The sequence below is a fragment of the Mustela nigripes genome, chromosome X, assembly GCF_022355385.1.
Source record: "Mustela nigripes isolate SB6536 chromosome X, MUSNIG.SB6536, whole genome shotgun sequence".
Lineage (NCBI taxonomy): Eukaryota > Metazoa > Chordata > Mammalia > Carnivora > Mustelidae > Mustela > Mustela nigripes.
The window spans coordinates 96,249,188-96,271,432 of NC_081575.1; the positions used below are offsets into that span (position 1 = coordinate 96,249,188).

Below are 22,245 nucleotides of genomic sequence, written 5' to 3' on the forward strand. Positions count from 1 at the left end.
GGGAAGCCTGCTTCTCCTTCTCCCTTTCTCACTCCTTGTGTTCCCTCTCTCGCTGTGTCTCTTTCTGTAAAATAAATAAAAGCAAAAAAAAAAAAAAAAAAGAAAGTGAAATCCTTCCCAAGTGACTAAGGAGATTTGAGTTAGAGAGTTAGAATATTAGTTCAATAACATTTTTTAGTGAACCTGAGCTATATCTTACCCTAATAATTTTATTATATATTTGTTTGTTTTTATTGAGATGTAATTATAGTATAACATCATATTAGTTTTAAGTGTACACCACCTGCATACAACATAATGATTCACAATATTGTAAAATGGCAACAGTAGTTTATTTAACACCTATCACTACACAGAATTACAGATAAATTATCAATATATATATATTATTTTACTTTTAAGATGTCTTACTAAGATATTTTATGGAGATACTGTTTCATAGATTCTTTATTTTTTAATTTAATTTATTTAAATTCAATTCTTTAACATAGAGTGTATTATTAGTTTCAGAGATAGAGTTCAGTGATCAGTTGCATATCACACCAGTGCTCATTACATCAAGTGCCCTTCTTAGTGCCTGTCGCCCAGTGATCCCATCCCCTTCCATCTCCCTCTTTCATAGATTTTGAACTTGTTTTCTTTATTTATAGAGATGTATCAAATTATGGTAAAGATAGGTGTTTGTAATCCAATCAAGTTAGTTTGAAATCACAGATGAGCAAATGAACAGTGTGAGCCTTGGCATATTCTTTAATTTTTCTGCTCCCACTTCCTCATCCTGCTATGATCTGTTGTGCTGATTTGATGTGGTAAAAAAAATGATATAGTGCACACTAAGTGCCTAGCAAATTGACTGACACTAAGTACCCAATAAATAATAACAGCTGTTGTTATTGATTTTATAGATGTTGTTGTTGTTGTGATTGTTATTTTAATATCGCCTTAACAGCAGACCATATTTTTTTTTTCTAAATCCTCATTAGGGCTTAACGTGGAACTGAATTTTAGACATAAGCAGTATTAAAAATCACCTATTTAATGGTGTGATTAGATTGAATGTCATGTACAGTGTTGCATGATGGATTAATTTCACATAAATCACTTCTGTAGTCATTTTTTTATACTTTAAATAATACTCTGGTTTACATGTTATATCTCTGGGGAAACACAGTAGAAATGTCATGAGAATTTTTCCACATACTAATCCTGGTTCCTGTGAACTATTCTCCTGTTATTTAGTAAAAGAACCACTTGGCTATCCCTCTGTAATCCTTTAGCTTTTAAATAATCTTTCACTGAAGAATAAAAAGATTATAGACTGCACCAAAAAATTCACCATCCATGCATTGAATCGACTCTGTAAAAAGGTATGACACATTTAAAGGGGCTATGAGATAAAATTTTCAAATGTTCTTGAAGTGTTTATACATTCAAGAACAATAAAACTGTTTTTATCCAGGTTAAAAATCCTTTCACACTTTAAAGTTGCATTTGGGGAAGTTGCCAAAATAGATCGGTTTCAACAGAAATATAAAACTACTCAGTAATAGATTGTGCCCTCTGGAAACGTCCCAGCTATTTTTCTAAGAGCTTTGTGGTTTGCTGGATTGCTGGTTTCACTACCTATATGTAGCCATTTGATGACTTATCTCAGTTTGAATTGCCAAAATCATGCTTCTAAAAATACACATAACTCATTCAACTGTGTTTCCTCATAAAAGGCATTTGCCATTTCAATGAACATTGGTCCCCAAATACAAGCATTGTGGAACATTTCTTGGAAACTAGAATGTGCTTAGCATTTTATATGCATCATGTCATATAATCTTTTTAACAGTCCTATGGAGGTATATTTTTATTTTCTTCGTTTTATAGATGGGGAACCTGAGATGCCTAGAGGTTAAATAACTTACTTACCCAAGATCAGACAAATAGTAAACTGGGTTTAAAAAAAAGTTATGCATGGGGTAGTGACAAGGCTGTTGCTCTATATTTTATTATAGCAGTTTCTGTCACTGGAAATCAGTTTCCAGACATTTGTCCTAGACATTGGAGGATTCACATAGATTCATTTGTCTTCTCTCATCACTTCATTTTCTCCTCTCTACTCTTCCACCTTTATGCAATAGCACCATCTTCACCATCTTCAAGGAACATAGGTGACAAAATCTGCTAAGTCTTCACGTCAAAATGCAATCATTAAGCCTCTGAAGTCTGTGGGTAATGTTGAATAAATTTAATGTTCTTAATGTTGAAAACAACCAGAATTGTTTCATCCATCCATTGTTATGCCTCTCATCTGAATCATTATTTGCCCAATGTACTGCAGAGAAACATAAACTACTGTGATAAAGACAGAAATTAAAATAAGATTGAAGCTTTGGTGGGGGGAAATAGTTCCAGTTGATGATATTGGCATCTTCCTTCATAAAATGATTGGTACCTTTTCCTTATGCATAGATGGTCTATGAAAAGCAAAGATCAAGTTTCCTCGAAAATTTTCTTTGATGCCATTATATATATGAACTAGCCACAAGGTTAGGTGAAATATGAAATACTTTGGCAACGAATATGTATTTTGAGGAGCTGAAACCAAAAGTGTTAGCCTCTCTATGTATCTCTAAGTTCTCTCTTTGTTGGGGGAGGTCATTGAGAGGACATGACTGCCTGTTGACCCCTGAGCTGGACCATGGCAGTTGGAGGCCCTTTGTCCCCTCACATCCTCCCCTGACCTTGGAATGTGTATTCCACTTGCCTTCCCCACTTCTAGAGCCGCTCCAAGGATGCACCCTTGAGAAAGTGATTTAATGTTGAGCCCATCGGGACAGTATATATGACTGAACATTGTTAGGGTCTCTGTATAAACAAGAATTGTATGTTAGTTCCCTTGCTTATTAAACTTGCCATCTATTAACCTGGAGTGGCCTACATCTTTATTTGGTCCATCCCAGCCCTCCACATATAGGGATCAATTTTGGATTACACCTGGAAAGTTCTCAAGGAGCTTGGGAACCACCACTATTAACTGGGGAGGGTATGTGATTTGGTGAGTGCTGTGAAGTGTGTAAACCTGGTGATTCACAGACCTGTACCCCTGGGGATAAAAATATATGTTTATAAAAAATAAAAAATTTAAAAAAAAATAAATAAATAAAAGATATGTCAGTAATGAATATAAAAAAAAAAAAAAAGGTGGATTTAAAAAGAATGTGTTTTGTTCCATGGGTTCTACTGAAAATGTGCAAAGGTGAAATTCAAGTACATTTCTTCTGTCATGGGTTTTCCTATGCTGAAATTCTTGAACTGTTTCCAATTTTGTTTCATGAACTAGAGAAAATGATATTTTCATCTTGATCTAGAACATATATATCAACACATAGATATGTATATCTGAAATAAAAACTCACAAAACAATATTAATCCTTAATGTAAATGACATAGACATATTTGTTTTTAATTTTAAATAGAATATTCCTGGTCATGACCCATTAAATATTCCTTAACATGCCCCACTAAAATGATTTCATGAATCACTGATAGATCATGACTAACAAATTTGAAAAATAGTGGTCTAGACAAAGAAAGAATTACTTCTTTCTTTTTTTTGTACAGCTGACAATTTTGACAATAATCATGTATATATGTAGAATTGAATTTATGGATGTAAATAATGATTAATTGAGTTATTTGTGTTATTTTACACAGCCTATTCATGTTTGAATTTAGCTTTAATAAGGCTGTCTCTGCAAAGTTTTTGTTTTATGAACATCCTCAAACAAAACTTCTAGATTCAGAATTTATGAGTACTAGATATCATGTCCTTGACTATAAAGATTTGACTTTTAAAATTGTCTCTAAAATTTCAAGCCTCTGTAAATATCAGTAAATCATGAAGTGTTTATTTTATTTATTTTATTTCTATCGAAGTGTGGTTGGCATACAATATTATACTAGTTTCAGGTATACAACTGGTGATTTGACATTTATATAGATTATGAAATGATCACCATAATAAGTCTAGTTACCATCTGTCACCAGTGTTATATTACTGACTGTATTCCCTATACTGTACTTTACATCCCTGTGACTTATGCATTTTATAACTGCAAGTTTGGACCTCTTTGTCCTCTTCACCTATTTCACCCTCATCCCCTCCCCACTGACCACCACCAGTTTGTTTTCTGTATTTATCAGTCTGTTTCTGTTTTGTTTTTTAGACTCCACATATAAGTGAAGTCATACAGTATTTGTCTTTCTCTGTTTGACTTATTTCACTTAGCATAATACCCTCTAGGTCCACCCGTGTTGTCACAAGTGGCAAGATTTCCTTCTCTTTTATGCCCGAGTGATATTCCATTGTGTATATATGCCACATCTTCTTTATCCACTTATCTGTTGATGGGAATGTTTACTTTTCTAATCCAAATCATACATTGGGTAAATGTAGTGTCGTGTTACTTGAGCCATAGTGTTGTTGACAGTTGATCATTTCAAAGAAGATAGTTTGAAATCAAAATCATTAATGATTTTTAGAACTTTTATGTAGAAGTTAGGTTGATGTTCAAGTTTCAGAAAGGTTTGATTTATTTGATGTTTACTCATAGAAGTTTGTTGGATCACTTTTTTTCCTATACTAATTTTCTGATTTTTCCAGTCCGACCAGTGACTTAAGGAGGTAATATTGGAGCAGGTTGTGTTTCATAATGGTTCTTATGAATATAAGAATCCAAAAATAATTACAGTTATCATGCACTTTATTGGGTTTTTGCACAAGGTCAGACATTCTGCTAAACACTTTATATACTCTTCTCCAATTTTTACCACATTCTTTTTAGGAAAGTGTAATTGCTCCTGTTCTGCATAGAAAGAAACTAAGGCTAATGATGGGGCTAAGTAACAATCCCAAGTTAACAAGACCTCAGGACAGAGTCAAGATTCAAACATTGACTGCCTCCCAGCCCCTGGGTTTTACACCCACATTCTACTGTGCATAGTAATAAAACACCTATCTCCTCTCACCTGTAACCCAGAGGAGTCAAAATATTCAGGATTGAATTGCACTTTTTTTTTTTTTAACGTACTCACAGGGCTGGCTGCATGATGTGCGGTACAGTGAAAAATGAAATATAGAACGCCTCGTTCAAAAAGCAGGAAGGAAAGAGCTGTTAAAATTAAAATATAAAGCTGTTTCCTTTCCTGACTTGCCCTTGTGTTTTTTATTTGCTGTTTAGCTTCAAACTGAATAAAGAAAATTAAAAGTTTAAAGTATTAGCACGAGTTTTACTGCTCATTGTTATATTGTGCAATTGCAGTTGTAAATGCAAATATAAGACCATGTAACTCATGCAGAATCACCAGCACTACACAATTTGTATTTTGTAGCTTATATGTGCCTATGTATTTCATTCTTAATGTGGAAATGCTGCACAACTAACTTAGCTGTTTTTATTCACTTCTTGACTGGTGCACATCCTACTAATATTGTCTACTTTCAGCATTCAGATGAGGGAGGATCAAAAGGACAAGAAACCATAGGTTGCCCTTTCCCTTTCTTTCTCTGTCGTGAATTTTAGTCTAAATAGTTGGCTAATACGGGAAAGAAACATATAAGGAAGGATATCGAAGGGCTCTTTGGTTGTACGTGTTTTCTTGGAACTGTCTTCTTTCTACATTGGAGGCAAGTTCTGGTTCACACAGAAAGCACAAGTTCCCAGTGTTGTTAGTACCCTCACTCATTCGTAGACATGCTTACCTTGCACTCACCTCTAATGTTGCTTGATCCCCATATGTCATGTGTCTACTAGCATTCTCTGCCCATGGAACATCAGCAACACTATATGCAAATAGGGGTGAACACACATAGTGTACTTACTTCCTCTGCACACGTGCACACTTTGTCACCTTATTGATCTTCACTTATATTACCCACATTCAGAGATAAACTTATTAAGGATTTTAAGGTGGCAATGTCAAGAAGCAGATAAAACAAGTAAGGTGTCCTTCTGAGCCTTGGGTCACCATCACCACACAGCTTCTCAGATTGCATAACCATGAAGCTGGTCCTGTTATATACATGTCCCAGGCTACCTTTTTGTGACTTTTCTCCTCTTAATGCTGACTTTGCTATTTATTACTAATAGTACTTAGGGGTGGAGAGAAGAAATACATCATGGAATCTGTTCAGATTCCTAAGACCTTCAGAAATTTGCCTTGACTTTGAGGTGGGCCTATGGGGATAGCTCTCTCAGGGTACTTATGTTCTGTGCAAGATAGTAGAGTTGGGTGATTTTGACTTAGGATGACATATTTCTGCCTGTTCTCTACAAACAAATGAAGAGTACATCACTTGATGAAAATATTACACCACATGCTGCCGTCTGTCTTTTAATCTTATTAAGTCCTTACCTAATAGTAGAAGAAATTTATAATAATAAAGCTTTCAAGTTGGAGCATTTATCAGAAGAGCACAGTTAGGTTGGTGCTGACAGCTCAGTGGGATAAGACCCAGTGTTGGGAGGGACTAGAAATTCAAAGCAGACATGTCAGAGGAAAGCCATCTAAAGGATGGATCTTTTCCTAGGCACGATCATGCAGTCTTCCAAGTAGCTTCTGGTTCTTCAACCCTGTATTTTGTTTCCTTTGCAGAACGCTGTTTGTTAAGGTCCAGTGTTTGCTTGCTCTCTTTGGGGGTGTACAGAAGATTCCTCTCTGAATATTTCTCCAATATCTTTGCTCTGCTTAACTGTATCATCAGTTTGTCTCTGTCCCTTACTTCACAGAAAACCCTCTCGAGTGCAGTCTTCCTTAGGGTTTTTGAAGCCCAGCCACTTACCATGAGTGTATTTAACCCAAAGAAAAATTCATGCATATTTTACTACTTGCTAAAATTCTGACCATTGACAATTTCCCTAATATTAAAGCAGCAGAGGTTGTCCCAAAAGTTCTCTCCTGTCACTTGGTAGTACTGCTTCCATAGTTTGGGAATCCCTTCTGACATACAGCCAGGTTTAGAGGTCAGTATTCCATCCTGGAAACTACCCTACCCTCTCCAGGTGATTCTTCCAAAGTCTCCATTACTTGGCTTGAGGGGAGAAGGTACAAATGTCCATAGTGCTCTACTTAGTCCACAGGAATCTTTTCTCATTAGTTTTCTCCATCAGTCTACCTGCTTCTTCTACACCTTTGAGCTAGGTAGTGGACTGAGGGTGGTGGGAATGGAAAACCAGTCTCCTATTAGCAGTGCCTTCAGAGGTAGCCTGGATCTTCTCTTTAGAATCATGGCCACTTTGTCTCTGTTGTTCTCAGCTTCATGGTTTCTAATGAAACATGGAAGCAAATACTTCATATTTTACTTCTCCTAAGATGGTGTCTTGCTACTGAAACCATGGTCTTTTGGAAATAGAAGCTTAATTTATAGAAGTCATCAGACTGTTAGAAATTTCAGATGTGTGAATGAGGCATTTCTCTTTAAATTTTACCTTCTTTTTCCATTGATTTTCATACTGATTACTTTGCTGCTCTTTAGATCTTCAAAAGTATTTCATTCCCATCTCTTGGGAAGACATGTTTCCTTTAATGCCATCGCAAAAATCTGTAATAATACCATAATGCCAATAATGTGCATATGTAAGGGAATGAAAATATGAAGTGAGGAGAGTTACATATGGATGAAAATTAGTAGTGTTTAAAATATAACATGAAGAGATGATGTATTAATTCATTCCTTATAATAATCCAGAAAAGCTTTAATAAAATATTAATTTGAAGTAGATTTCAACTGCCATTAAAGAATTGGGGTATGTATTTGTGAGACGTTAAAATGCAGACTGGCTCTTGTATGTGCCTGCTGTTCATGTCTCTGATAATGCAAGTGGACATTTCTAGCATTTTAAATATTTCATTTGCTTGATTGTATAATGTATTAGAACAGTCTGCAGAGATACTAATTGTATAACACCCAATTTTTTTTATTGTTCAGCATTTGGAAGCTCCTGAAGACAAGTCATTTGGCCATTCATTAATGGAGGCTGAAGTAAACCTGGACAGTTACCAAACAGCTTTAGAAGAAGTACTCTCATGGCTTCTTTCAGCTGAGGACACATTGCAAGCCCAAGGAGAGATTTCTAATGATGTAGAAGAAGTGAAAGAACAGTTTCATACTCATGAGGTAAAGCAAAATATTGATTTATGAAACAAAGCTCATGACTTGTCATAATGGCAAGTCTCTCTTGTTATCTCAATTACTCTATGAAATCCTTGTGTTTTGGTAATTCGGTTTTTATTTTGAGATGAAAACAAATAAGTATTTATGGGCATGGGATTCCATCAGCCAGCATTTGAAGTTCTGCCTTGAAGAATGACACTTGAAGTTGCTGAGATCTGATTTTTGCCAGTGACTTATGCCAGGTATATGAGAGCCTAGCTCACTTTTCTTGGGTCAAGGCAGTGCTAAGATATAACTTACACTCCAGAGTACCCGTGTGGTATCAGGCCAGGCCGTACTACGCATGATGGGAGACTTTTCCTGAAATGACATACTCATTTGCTTTCCGCCCCTTTCCTATCCTGTTTTCTGCTACTTGGGCTCTTTTGTGGGTCTCCCCAGGAGATTTGACTTAGTAAATCACTTCTGCTTCTCTGCAGAAGTTGACCTAAGTTAATATTGCACTTAATTCATATTAAAAACAGTATTGGGGAGCACCTGGGTGACTCAGTGAGCTAAGCGGCTGCCTTCGGCTCAAGTCATGATCCCAGGGTCCTGGGATAGAGTCCCACATAAGGCTCCTTGTTCAGTGGGCAGCCTGCTTCTCCTCCCTTTGCCTGCCACTCTGCCTGCTTGTTTTCTCTCTCTGTCAAATAAATAAAATCTTTAAAAAAACAGTATTCGGTTTTGTTAAATTAAAAAAATGAAATCCTTTTACTGAGAATATAATTTAAATGGGCTACAAACTTAAAATTGTAAAAAAAAAATAACATTCAAAACTGTAAGGATTGATCTAAAGTATCAACTTTTGTCACCTTCTTTCCCTGTCAGGGGTTCATGATGGATTTAACATCCCATCAGGGACGGGTTGGTAATGTTCTACAACTGGGAAGTCAACTGATTGGAACAGGGAAATTATCAGAAGATGAAGAAAGCGAAGTACAAGAACAAATGAATCTCCTAAATTCAAGATGGGAATGCCTCAGGGTAGCTAGCATGGAAAAACAAAGCAAGTAAGTCTGTGTTTTTAATTCCTAAAAATAGCAAGTTTTGGAATTTTACTATTATTTAGATGCAGTTTCTCATTTCAGTAGGGATTCTCAGTTGGCTTCTCAGGCATATAGCTCTTTTTTTAAGGAATGTTTTGGTTGGATTTTTGTGTCCATTTCATTTTCTTTTTCACTTTTGTAATTAATGTGGAAATGTTGGGTAGAAAGACCATTATCTACAGAACTCTGCTTTAAAACTTGCCAAAACTGGTGTCATAGATAACATTTCTCCAAAATTTAAAATGTGACTCTGGAAGGCATGGAAGTATAAACGGGAAGCCATGCACATAAAATCACCTATTAGGTACAGTTGATAGGATACTTCTCTTCTGAAGGAAAAGCTCTCAAAATATTAAATAGTTTCTCATATGTTTAAGGAAATCCTCTTGAAAAAAATGGTTTCTCATCCGTGTTCAGAAATCCTTATGCAACTACTGTATGGTTGTGAATTATCTTAAGAATATATATTGGCTTTATCAAAAAAGAATTTTTGAGACATTTCTGGAAATGGTGTGTTTCTTCTGAAGGTAACAAGTAGATCTCATCATTCTGGATGTGTTGCTTTGATTTATATTGTTAGGTGTGTGTATTCATGTAGAGCCTATCGAGACAAGATAGATTTATTTTTAAATGAAAAGAAATGAAGTGCCAACCGTGGATTTGAATACATTAAGCTAAAGGAATTGTCCAAGTGCCTTAAGTTTACTTAGCTATTATTTATGAAGATTAAAAGCTTTAAAATAGGACCAAAGAAACTCATTAGATATGCTGGGAAGATTGCTATTTCGGTACTAAATTATAACGTGACAATACAAGGGGGAAAACACATTTTTAAACTCATGTCTTTTGAAAGAAAAAATAAAGCCTATATAGGATAGAATTTTCACAAATATTGGTATTCTGAATCAGGAGATACTAGTCTATACATCCTGACATTTTCCCTGCTGTGATCATTTTTATGATGGCAGCAAACCCTGGAAGTGAGAGTTTAGACCAGCTGTATTAGAATGCGCAAATCAGCCCTGTACCCATGCCCAAGGGTCGACTGATTCATTACACCCACATATCATCATAAATTATAAGATATAGAACCTCCTACTTGTGGTCACATCCCAAACTTCTTCAGGTTATAGCTTCTATTTTTACTAAGCTGTGCAACTTAAACAAAGCAACTTCAGACAAAATTTGCTTGTCTTTAAAATCCCACAGGGAAACCACTGTCATCTCCTTCCTACCTTCTCTTTTTCCATTTCCTTCTGCAGGCTAATTACAGCTGTTGTTCCTCAATCCCTGTTTTTAAATAAGACTGACAATATGGCATCAAGTGTCCGTACCAATTAGTTAATGAATTGCAGTTTGAGACTGAGTTACAATGAAAAGTGAATTCAACCTAAAATTAAATGTTTTAAAAAACAGTTTAATAAAAAATAAAAAAAAAAAACATCTTGAAGGGATATCTACCATTAGATGATAGATGACAGCATAGATACACATACATGGACAATAGGACACACAACCATATTTATACACATGCACACACACATGTGTATGTATATATACATACATACACACATGCATATATGTGTCTACATGTGTGTGTGCATGTAATTTCCTCACCCCCTTCCTGCTGAAGGATGGAAAAGCTAAAATGGCGGCATCAGTCCTTAGTTAAGCTTGACATTCAAAACGAGTTTGTCTTGAGGGAAGATATGGGTACTTTGGTTTTAAACACTTTGGTTTGTGTTTAAGCTTTTGGAATGATTATTAGGAAGGTAAGGGCATCCTCTTAGTTGGCATAGTTTTTGCTAAAACACAAGTTTGAAAATGAGAAACTAATAGGGAGCCACTTGTTGCACATAGTCTTTTCTGGACAATTTGTTGAAATAACCATACACAAAGTATTGTTTCCCAAAGCAAATTCAGAAATCTTTTGTGAGTTTATAAAAGTAACTCTCTTCCATACCACTTTCACTAACTTTGTGTGTCTTCATGCATAAAACCTATTAAATTCTAAATGAGATAAGCCATTACACAAACTATGCTGGACCTGACTCTTAATAGATTTTTTTGGAGGAACCAAAGAGCTAATTATGACAATCAAATGTTGTCAGTATTTTAAAAAAATAATCATTTCATGCTTTTACAAATTGTTACCTGTTCACTTTCTATTATCACGACTATATTGATGACTAGCTTCATATGGAACATCACCTGCTGTTTCCAAAGCTATGTAGGAAGGCATGGCAAATTGCTAGTAAACAAAAATGGATCAGTCTACATTTTTTCATCTCCTTTGCAAAAACAGAGTGTGGCTAGACCCCATCGGAAGCCATCATCTCTGCCTAAGCCTAGCTTTAGTGATGAGTGGAATGATAATTAAGGTTTAGGCATATGAGATATAACTGAAGCCATGCTAGAATTTATTTTTTTAATCAGAGGGAGAGTGAGCACAAGCAGAAGGAGTGACAGGCAGAGGGACAAGCAGGCTCCCCACTGAGCAAGGAGCCCCATGTGGAACTCAATCCAGGACCTTAGGATCATGACCTGAGCCGAAGGCAGCTGCTTAACCGGGAAAGCCACTCAGGCATCCTTCCGTGCTAGAATTCTTAAGTTGCAATCTCATAGCAAAAGTAAATAAAAAAAACTAGCTGGGAATACAGATAAGCTTATAACTAAAATCTGTGACTATTTACATTTGACAATTATATATATTACCTACCAACATATCTGCCAGCAATAATAAAATCATATTTGATATATATGCATTGATATATATATACACATCAATTCATTTATGTATATATATTTAATTAATATATATATATTAAATAGGTATATTTATATATATGTGAAACTCTACACACACACATAAATATGTGCAAGTATTAATACACATTAATGGATTGCTTCAAGATATCAGATACATTTGCAGGCACTAGGGATATAGTATTTAGTCATAAGAGATTAAGTTGCAGATCTCCTGGAGCTATGGGGAGGTTGTCATAAAAAAGAACACAAGAGGAAGAAAGGAAGAAGAAGCATCTCTCTGTCACAGTACCTTTTAATTTCTTTAGAAAACTTATTCCTATCTGATATTAGCCTTTGTGATCCAAGAATATTATTTCCAGGGTGTTGCCATTTAATTTGGATTTGAATGACAAGAAAGAATGACCATTTGTAGGTGAGGAGAGTAACATTTCGGGCAGAAGGAACAGCCAATGCTGAGGCCCTAAAAGAGAAACAACTAGCTGGTTAGAGGAAGTGAAAGGTCAAGGTGAATGGGGAGATGCATGTGGAAAGGTTACATGGCCAACGTATAAAATGGGATTAAAAGAAGGATAAAGGTCATCTCTTACATGGCAGTGTCCGTCAGGGTAAGAGATAACGGCTTTGGGTTCTAGTATAAATGCAAGAAAAAGCCATCAGAAGGTTTTTTTTTTTTTTAAGAGATATATTATTGATTGATTGATTGATTTGAGTGAGCACAAGTGGGAGTGGGAGTGGCAGAGGCAGAGGGAGAAAGACTCCCAAGCAGGCTCTGTACTGAGTGCAGAGCCCAACATGGGGCTCAGTCCCACCACCATGAGATCATGACCTGAGCTGAAACGAAGAGTTGGGCACTTAACCGACTGTGCCGCCCAGGGGCCATCCCACCAGAATGTTTTAAGTAGGGGGGAGACAGGCAAAAAATATCAATAATGACACTAGAAGAAGAGAAGACAATTATAAGGTCAGTGCAGTGACCCAGAAAAGAGATGCCAGGTCTTTAACATTGGAGTATATTCTGTTTTCTTAGCCCAAGAGTTAAATTTATAGACTATTCATGTTCTATTTATTTCAGTTTCTTTTTTTGCCTTTTTAACAATCAGGATCCTTTTGCCTTATAAATAGATTCCTTGCCTCATGCACATAGGTGTTAGCTATACACAGGTTACATCTGGGAAATACTATTTATCCCACAAACCATTAACAATTATCAAACAAAACAAGAAATTTAAACAATCTATAGTGACGTAACAAAATGCTCCTATTTATACTTTACTCCACTTTGTCTCATGGATATGGTCTTACTTTCTTAAACATCTGTTTATGTGAACTGGTAGCATACTTCCCCTCTGTGATCCTTAGTTACTGAATGATGCAACAGCAGCACTTCTGCTGTGTACCTGGCACACCTCAAAGAGATACTGGGTGAGATAGGGTATGAAAAAGTAGATTGTGAATGCAAAAGAATTATAAAATGCAAAGAACAATCACCATTGTAAATAAGATGGCTAGCCACTTGCTATTTAACTGTACCATTGTGGTTATACTTTGCCTAATATGTATTTTCACTCTTTTTTAAAAATTTATTTTTTATTTATTTCAGCATAACAGTATTCATTATTTTTGCACCACACTCAGTGCTCCATGCAATCTGCACCCTCTCTAATAGCCACCACCTGGTACCCCAACCTCCCACCCCCCCGCCCTTTCAAAACCCTCAGATTGTTTTTCACTCTTTATCTCCATCTTGTTCTAATTCCTCATTCGTTTTTTTCCCCAAAGGATATGATTGAGGGTGCTTTCCCTGGGTGTGAGGGAACATGTTTAGGGTGATTGAAATTAGATTTGAAGTTGAAATTTTACAATTGAAACAGTTAGAAATATGCTTTATGTGGTGAAAATATAATGAATACTGTTTTTCTGAAAATAAATAAATTGAAAAAATAAAAAAAAGAAATGTCAGTATGAATGGATAAAGATGTAATACACACACACACACACACACACACACACACACACACACTAGAATATCACTCAGCCAGTAAAAGAATGAAATCTTGCCATTTGTAGTTATGTGGATGAAGATAGAGTATATACTGCTAAGTGAAATAAGTCTATCAGAGAAAGACAAATATCATATGATCTCATTCATATGTGGAATTTAAGAAATAAAACATATGAACATATGAGAAGGAGTGGAGAGGGAGAGAAGGAAATAAATCGTAAGAGACTCAATGACAGAGAACAAGTTGAGGGTTGATGGAGGGAGGTAGTTAGAGGATGGGCTAGATGGGTGATGGGTATTATGGAGGGCACTTCTTGTGATGAACACTGGGTGTTGTATGTCAGTGATGAATCACTGAATTCTACTACTGTAAACTACCTAAAAAATTTTAAAAGTCAGTAAAAAATAACAAACACACAGAGGCTTCTCTCTCGTTTCTTCCTCTTTTTACTCCATTTCCATTTGATTCTTTTCTAATTTTTTTCAACTACAATTCTGATACCTTCATGGATATGAATTGATGACAAAGCTAATATGGTAAAGAAGTTTGTAAAGAAAATAAAAAATTAAAAAAAAAAAGAAGTTTGTAAAGATATCTCTAGCCACACACTACTTTGACACCAACATGCTGCTATTGGTCCATTAAAAATCTATACAACTAATGAATCGTTTAACACTACACCAAAAACTAATGTTGGCTAATTGAACATAATAATAAAAAAATCTTTAACAATGTTTATGAAATTGGAATGAAAGAACTAAGTGCCACTGATGCATAATTAATGAAAACAGGACACTGTCTCTTGACCTACTCAAGTTGGAAACCTTAAGGAGAGGAGGTGAAATAATTGTTGTTTTGATGCGTTTTATGCTGCAGAATACCCTTTGGGTGGTGGGAGGTGAGGGAGCGAGAAGAAAAAGACAAAACTTCCTACTGCGGAAGTGCAAGAAGGCAACTGGCACAGGGACAACAGAAAATCTTCTTCTCTATGAATAAACTCATTAATTTGATTGAAAAATGCAACCTGCAGAGAGAAAAAGAGATTTACGGACATTTCTACAAGGACTCATGAAGATAAGCACAGCAAGTTCCATCAAATTCTCTGATAATTGTGGTTAGGACATGCAGGGGGAAAGTAAAGTCTTTGTGATGGTGGGGGAAGAAAATGAAAGTGAGTCAGGAAGGAGGCCATGTGAAGTTCTGTTCTGGTTTCCATCAGCAGGAGGAGAGATATGAATAGTATCTGGGTAACAATACCAGCCATAACATGGCAAATCATTGTGAATCACCATCCACACTTTGGCGAGAAAAATATGTCTAAAAAATCTGGTTCATCTTTTTTCTCCACATGTCTGTTCCAGTCTTGAAATGAGATGACATACATGAGTGATGAATAAAGCGAAGGAGATGCTGAATAAATGGTGGGTGGGTTTTCTTCCAAGTGAAGGAGCTAACGTATTGCATATATGAATATATAAATGAATGAATGACTATTGAACTAATTTGGTCAGGTATTCCAATCCAACAAATGAATTTGTTGCAAAGACTGTTTTAACAACGTATAATCTCAAATCCCTACATGTGATTTTATATCACTGTTTTGTTAATTCATTTTTAAATTCTCCTAGTGATGTTAAAATGAGAATTTCTTAGAGATCCAGGTGGTTCAAGGACCAACAGGACCAACATTACCTGAGAGCTTATTAAAAATGCAGAATCTCTATCCTCCCTCTGGTCTACAGAATCAGAATCTGCAATTTAGCCAGATTGCAAGTGATTCCTAAGCCCATTACAGTTTGAGCAGCACTGATCTATTTGATACAATTGCAAAATAGTATAAACCCGTACTCCTTCTTTGTAGACCACTGCTTTTAATATTTCTTGTTCCAGTTTTCCTATTAACTGAGGGGCCAAACATTTTAACTACTTTCTTAGAAGCTCCAAAAATGGTTCTGGGTGATGTCTCACTTAATCCTCAAATGTTGATATTATCTCATAGGGGTGACTAATGGAATTGCAAGATTCTCATGAAAGAATGTACAATGAGGAGACAATGTGAGAGTACTGACAATTAATTTCTGGCCTAATAAGCAGCGATAATTAACATATAGTAATTCAGTCACATTCAAATGAATATAACTGGCTGTCACAATTCTTTCTGTAAATGATGTGCAGTTAAAATGTGGAGAGTCCTTGTTCAAATAATAAAAAGTATATGACTTTTACAGTTTAAATTACAAATAGGAACGCCCAATTTCTAGAATTGATAGAAATAAGAGTAGAGAGTAGGATTTTTTGGAGTGATGCTTTTTCACAAAGATAAACAATGATAATTAGAAAACAAAGTTTAATTATCCATTCATCTCTCTCACCAACAATTCTTATCTACTATATCCCCAGCAGGTTCTGGATACTGGGGAAGTATCAGTGACCAAAGCAGACTAACTCTCTCTATTATGGAGCTTGCATTCTTAGTGGGAGGACACGGTTACAAAATATTTATAACATATCAGATGGTGATAAATGATAAAGGGAACAGAGGCAGGGGGTAGATTTGGAGAGGAAACGGGATGTGTGTGTGTGTGTGTGTGTGTGTGTGTGTGTGTGTGTGATGGTATGGAGGTAGTCTGTGAGGGAAGGCCTTTCTGGTGAGGTAATGTTTAAGGAAAGCCCTGAATGAAGGGAGGGAATAAGCCATGCAGGTATCTGGGACAAAAGCCAACAAATGGAAAAGTCTGGAGGCAGGGGCATGCTGGGCATGTTTCAGAAACAGTGTGCTGGAGTTGACAAAGAGAAGAATGATGTCATTGTGATTTAGGACCAAAAAATGGTTCAAATTACATTAATAAGACTTTTTCAACAGGAACAGATTTTATGGCAATTGACATTTTTATCATCTTAATTCTGATATTTCTGATTGGGAAAGTGTTCATGTTTTTGTATTATACCTCATGTTTGATGGATAATTAAATGATACCAATTATTCATTCAAGAAATATTTATCATGTGTCTAGTATATGCTAGGCTCTATGCCAGATGTTAGATAGTGACATAATTTTTGAATTTGAGAGTAGGCTTCTCTTGCCATATAAATGAATGTGATCTCTGAATGTCAACATTCCCCATTCCTACTAGGAATAATTTAAACTATCTTCCAATCATTGTATTTAATAGTAGTTCTTGGTTTGTGATGACATGTGTGTTTCTTCATCCACTTTGTGAGTATTTAATCAGGAAGATTGAATTGAGGTTTGCCATAATGTATTTGCCACAAAAATCTTTTGCATCCAGCCATGAAGCTTCTTTATTATGTTACAGTGACTCTTGAATTTATGCTTTCAAAATGCAAATGAATTTGCTTGCATTTTGAACTTTAATCTTGCTCTGGATAGTTGAAGAATATCAATAATTAAACTGCTGTTGAGTTATATGGATGGAGGAATAAAATACATCAGGATTTTGAAAACAATAGGGCATTTTTGTTGTACAGAATTCTTTTTAAACACAACACTATTTCTCACATTCCATTCAGTGAACAAATGAATACAAATACACATTTAATTTTGAAGGAGGGTTGAAATTTTATTTTTATTTCTGGTTGTTGGAAGAGGAACTTGGCAGGTGAATTCTTTCAGAAATACTTATTGTTAGGTTATAGACTAAAAACTGTGGCCTCCAAAATCAGGTTGCAGGGGGTAATATAGTAGTAACTTTCAGAATTAGTGGAAAATTTTGAAAAATGTGCATGTCCTGTTCTCCTTACTTTCTCTTCTGGCCCAAGATAGATGTCAACATACGGGAAATGGCAGATGGTGGTGGTGGAGGAAGGGGGGTAAAGGTGGTAGGAAATAGGAAATAATGACGGTGAAAGTTGTATACATCCGGGGTCATTGTTTTTATTGGATTCTCAGTTTTAAACCATCTATATCATAAGGCATTCATTGAGCTTTGATAAATGCCCCAAACCCTGAGAGTTGAAAACTACTAATGTGCCTCCTATGGCCCATTCATTACTGCCATACCAAAAAAGCCGTTATGTATATTTTTGTACATGCATTACTGAAACTTCACTTTTTAAAAAAAAATCAATATTTCTTTACAATTTTAAAACAATGTGGGATTTTCGGTTTGTTATGCTTTGCCTCAAATGTATCATATTTTCTGAGCCTTAGGTTTAATGAAACATTGTAAATATTTATAGTATCTGGTCATTTATTTTACCTTGTCACCATATGTTTGAGGGAAACTAGCTCTCGCTGTATTGTGGTTTCTAGCATTAATGAAAACCTTATGCTAAGAGCATTGGTCTCAATAGTAACAACTATACTTTTCATTTTGGTGCGAACAGAGAAAAAAATTATCCATTAATGACAATCTCTGTAAGATCCCACGAAATGACCTTTTTTCCCTTCTATTTTTATGTCCTGATAATCACTGATAAAAATGAAATGAGGAGTAGATGTAAAAGTCATCTCTAAAAAAATCACATTCATATAGTCAGTATGGCATGATGGTGAAGTAGACCCCAGGGCCAAACTAACGGATTTCCACTCTCCCACCATCCCTCACTTACCCCTTCACCCATGTGTAGCTTTGTGTCCCCATCTGTAAACTGTGGCTAAGATGAGTTCCTGCTTCATTAGGATTAATTATAGCAATAGTTCTGTTGTCTGGCACATGATAAATATAATTTGTTATTCATACATAAAATTATATTTAAATGTCCCAAATTGTGTAAGGTTGGAACTACTATTTTAGTAGGTAATTTACCACATATATAGTACTTTTCATTAATAAATAATTCAGGGAAGACATTTTTATATGTCCTAGACCTGTCTCCATGTCATCCTCTCGGCTCTGGTTCATGTTAATCCTGATAGTCATGCTGCCTCGGCTCAGCTACCCAAACGTTTGCTACTTGCGAACACCCAAGGGCTGAAGCAAAAGTTATGCCTGAGTCCTGAAAACCAACACAATCATTTTCACCCCTGGTTGTTCATTGGAATCACCTGGCTAGACATAAATTCCACTAATTCACATTTCTGGGATAGTTTTAATAAAAACCTGATGTGTAGACGTTACCTTCATTGATCACTTTTGTAATAGATTAAATGAAACAAGAACCCATACAAGAGGGTTAAAATAACTACATATTTAAGTATTCATCAGCATTCCCAGAGCATCTAGTTGTACATAAACAATTCTTAAGCCAACATCAAAACTATGTAATCTAGTCACGACACCGATTTGGCTGAGAGTTTCAGGCTAACTGTTGGAATAAGTAAATAAATTAATTTTGTTTTTTTATCAGTGTGATTTTAGTTACTAAATGACCTGCATTTGGAAGTAAAAAGTGCATTCAAAATTAGTTTCTCTAGTTTATACTGTCAGCCCTCCCTTAAATCAAATATATAGGTTTTATTGACAACTTAAATCATGTGATTGTATTTTGCATGTATAACATGCTAATTGAACTTCACTGGGGATTCTTTTGTAATCTATAAATTCACATTAATATTTCACCTCTTTTCATTTGTTGTGTTTCTTATTGGAGAATTACATATAAGCAAGTAATTATGAAGTCTAGGAAATGAGGCCTGAGAACCGATCTTAATAATTTTTCATTGTAAGTCCCTAGCATTTGTGAAGTCTGTACTTTTACACATTTATTAGTATAGCATCTAGCATATGATTATGTTTTTATAAGTATTTTTATACATATTATAATGTATTTCCATAAAGCTCAAGAAACACAATTTAGGCTATCAAATACAGGCTGAAATTAATGAAAACATGTACCATTTTGACATTTATAAATTTGTGTAGAAAACCAGAATTTCGGAAAATGCTATTCATATTTATTGCTAAATTCCTTAACTCGGGATATCTGTCCTTATAAATGTTATGGATAAAGACTGACAAGTAAGCAATCCTTCCTCTTGTCAATCTCGTTGTCTGTTGGTTTAGACCGATGCTGTCCAATCTTGCAGTCACTAGCTGCATGTAGTTATTTAGTTGTAAATTTAAGTTATTATAATTACGTATGGGTAAAAATCCAGTTTCTCATTTACACTAGCCGTATTCCAAGTGCACAGTAGCCCCACATAGCTAGTGGCTATTGTATTGGATAATGCAGATATATAATATTTACATCATTGTAAAGATCTATTAGACAGTGCTGGTTAGAGGACCTCTGTAAAGCAGACTCTGTGTTTGCAATGATTTCCTTCATGTTCATAGAGACATGTTCCCACAGCAAGGTATGAGGTGAGAGGTAGATCATCAGTAAAATTGCTGGAATTATTTGGAAAATGGTATTCCCTCAGATGCTTTTTACTGCAGCTAACAACCCAAATCCAAGTAGCTTATACCATCGCTTCTTAAAGCATGTTCCTTGGACCAACAGCATTGGCACGCCCTGGGCATTTGTTAAGCCCCTCCCCAGACAGATTGTAGGACAAATTCTCCACATGATTTATATGCATATTAGAGTTTGGGAAGCACTGGTTAAAACCATAAGGATGTCTTTATCTTGTATTACGATACAACCCCGTGTGAGATAGCTATAGGTTAAGTCTATGACCCTGTGGTGCCATCAAAATCCCAGGTTCTTTCATTTTTTTATTGGAATCTAATAATCATGTTATATGAGTTTCAGGTATAGATTAAATGATTCAACAATTCTCTACATTTCTCAGTGCTCATCACTTAATCATTTATGATTAAATGATTCCTCACCTATTTCACCCACCCCCTCACCCAACACCTCTGGAAGCCAGTGGATTTGATTTCTGTATTTAAGAGTCTGGTTTTTGTTTGTCTCTTTTTTTTTCCCTTTGTTCATTTTTTGTGTGTCTTAAGTCAACATATGGCTGAAATCACGTGGTATTTGTCTTTCTCTGACGGGCTTATTTCATTTAGTACCATACCCTCTAGGTCCTTTGAATTTATTGGTTTTGCAAGCTTCCCTCTGTCTTCAGCCAGTTGTACAGTTGGAACTTGGCTGCAGCATTTCCCAGTGTCATATCCTGACATGCTTCTGGCTCTGCATTTTGTCAGGACTGTCTCCTGTCTAGCACTCGTTTATTCCACTTCCGCTGTTCTCCTCTCTCTGCTGCCAATCATGGATTTATGCTTCCCTTTCCTTTGGCTTTTACAGCCCTTTCGAAGTGACCACTTGAAAAACATAAAATGAAACCAAGAAAAATGCAAATTCTTCTCTTGCCTACGGATGATAGATTTTTCTTTTATGAATTTGACAAATTTTCCTAATTGATTTGCATCTTTGAAATGTTGGTTGGAAATATAGAATTTGTTTCTTTCATTTCAACAGTATTTTTATTGTATTTTATTTTAAAGATTTTATTTATTTATTTTTATTTTTTTTAAATTAAAGTTATTTCTTTTCAGCATAACAATATTCATTATTTTAGCACCACACCCAGTGCTCCATGCAATCCGTGCCCTCTATAATACCCACCACTTGGTACCCCAACCTCCCACCCCCCGCCACGTCAAAACCCTCAGATTGTTTTTCAGAGTCAGATTTTATTTATTTGTGAGAGAGAGAGCGTGCATGGGAGGGAGCGCACAGAAGGAAAGTGAGAGGAAGAAGCAGACTCCCTGCTGAGCAGGGAGCCTGATGCGGATGCAGGGCTCTATCCCAGGACCCTGGAATCAGGACCTGAGCTGAAGGCAGACACTTAACCGACTAAGCCACTCAGGCACACCTCAATAATATTTTAAATTGAACATTCTCAAAGTGTCATTTTCATGGAATGAAAACTCATATATCGGCAACTTCGTATGACCCAACTGAATACACCCTCTGATCCTTAAAGAAAGAAGATAAGTCAAAGTTAAGAGCATGGATTTGGGTGACAAATAGTTGAGCATTTAGATACTGTCTTAAGTTGTCACTGAGATACCTTAGGCAAATTCTTTAAACTTCCCCAAATCCATTGTCCTCAAAAATAAAGTAACAGTGGTATTATTTACATGAATAGTAATAATGAAGACCAAATGTAATTATTTGGTGTTTTTCAAACACAAGTCAATCATATTCCACCTTCACAACTCCTTCCATGTCTGCATTTTTTACCATTACATATTTAATACTTTTAGTTAAAAGAATTATTTTTACTTAACCTCATCCTAAGCTGTGTGATTTTATATATGCATTAAAATCATATGTAGACTTACTGTGTGTGTGTGTGTGTAC

At 35.7% G+C, this 22,245-nt stretch overlaps 1 protein-coding gene across 1 annotated transcript in view; it reads left to right on the forward strand.

Moving 5' to 3' along the window:
• The window catches only part of DMD (dystrophin), a 1,970,015-nt gene that overhangs the window by 437,320 nt on the left and 1,510,450 nt on the right, over window positions 1-22,245 (forward strand). The window contains exons 10-11 of the mRNA XM_059385278.1: window positions 7,979-8,167; window positions 9,035-9,216. Of these exons, the coding sequence (XP_059241261.1) occupies window positions 7,979-8,167; window positions 9,035-9,216 (371 nt within the window). The remainder of the gene's footprint in view (window positions 1-7,978; window positions 8,168-9,034; window positions 9,217-22,245) is intronic.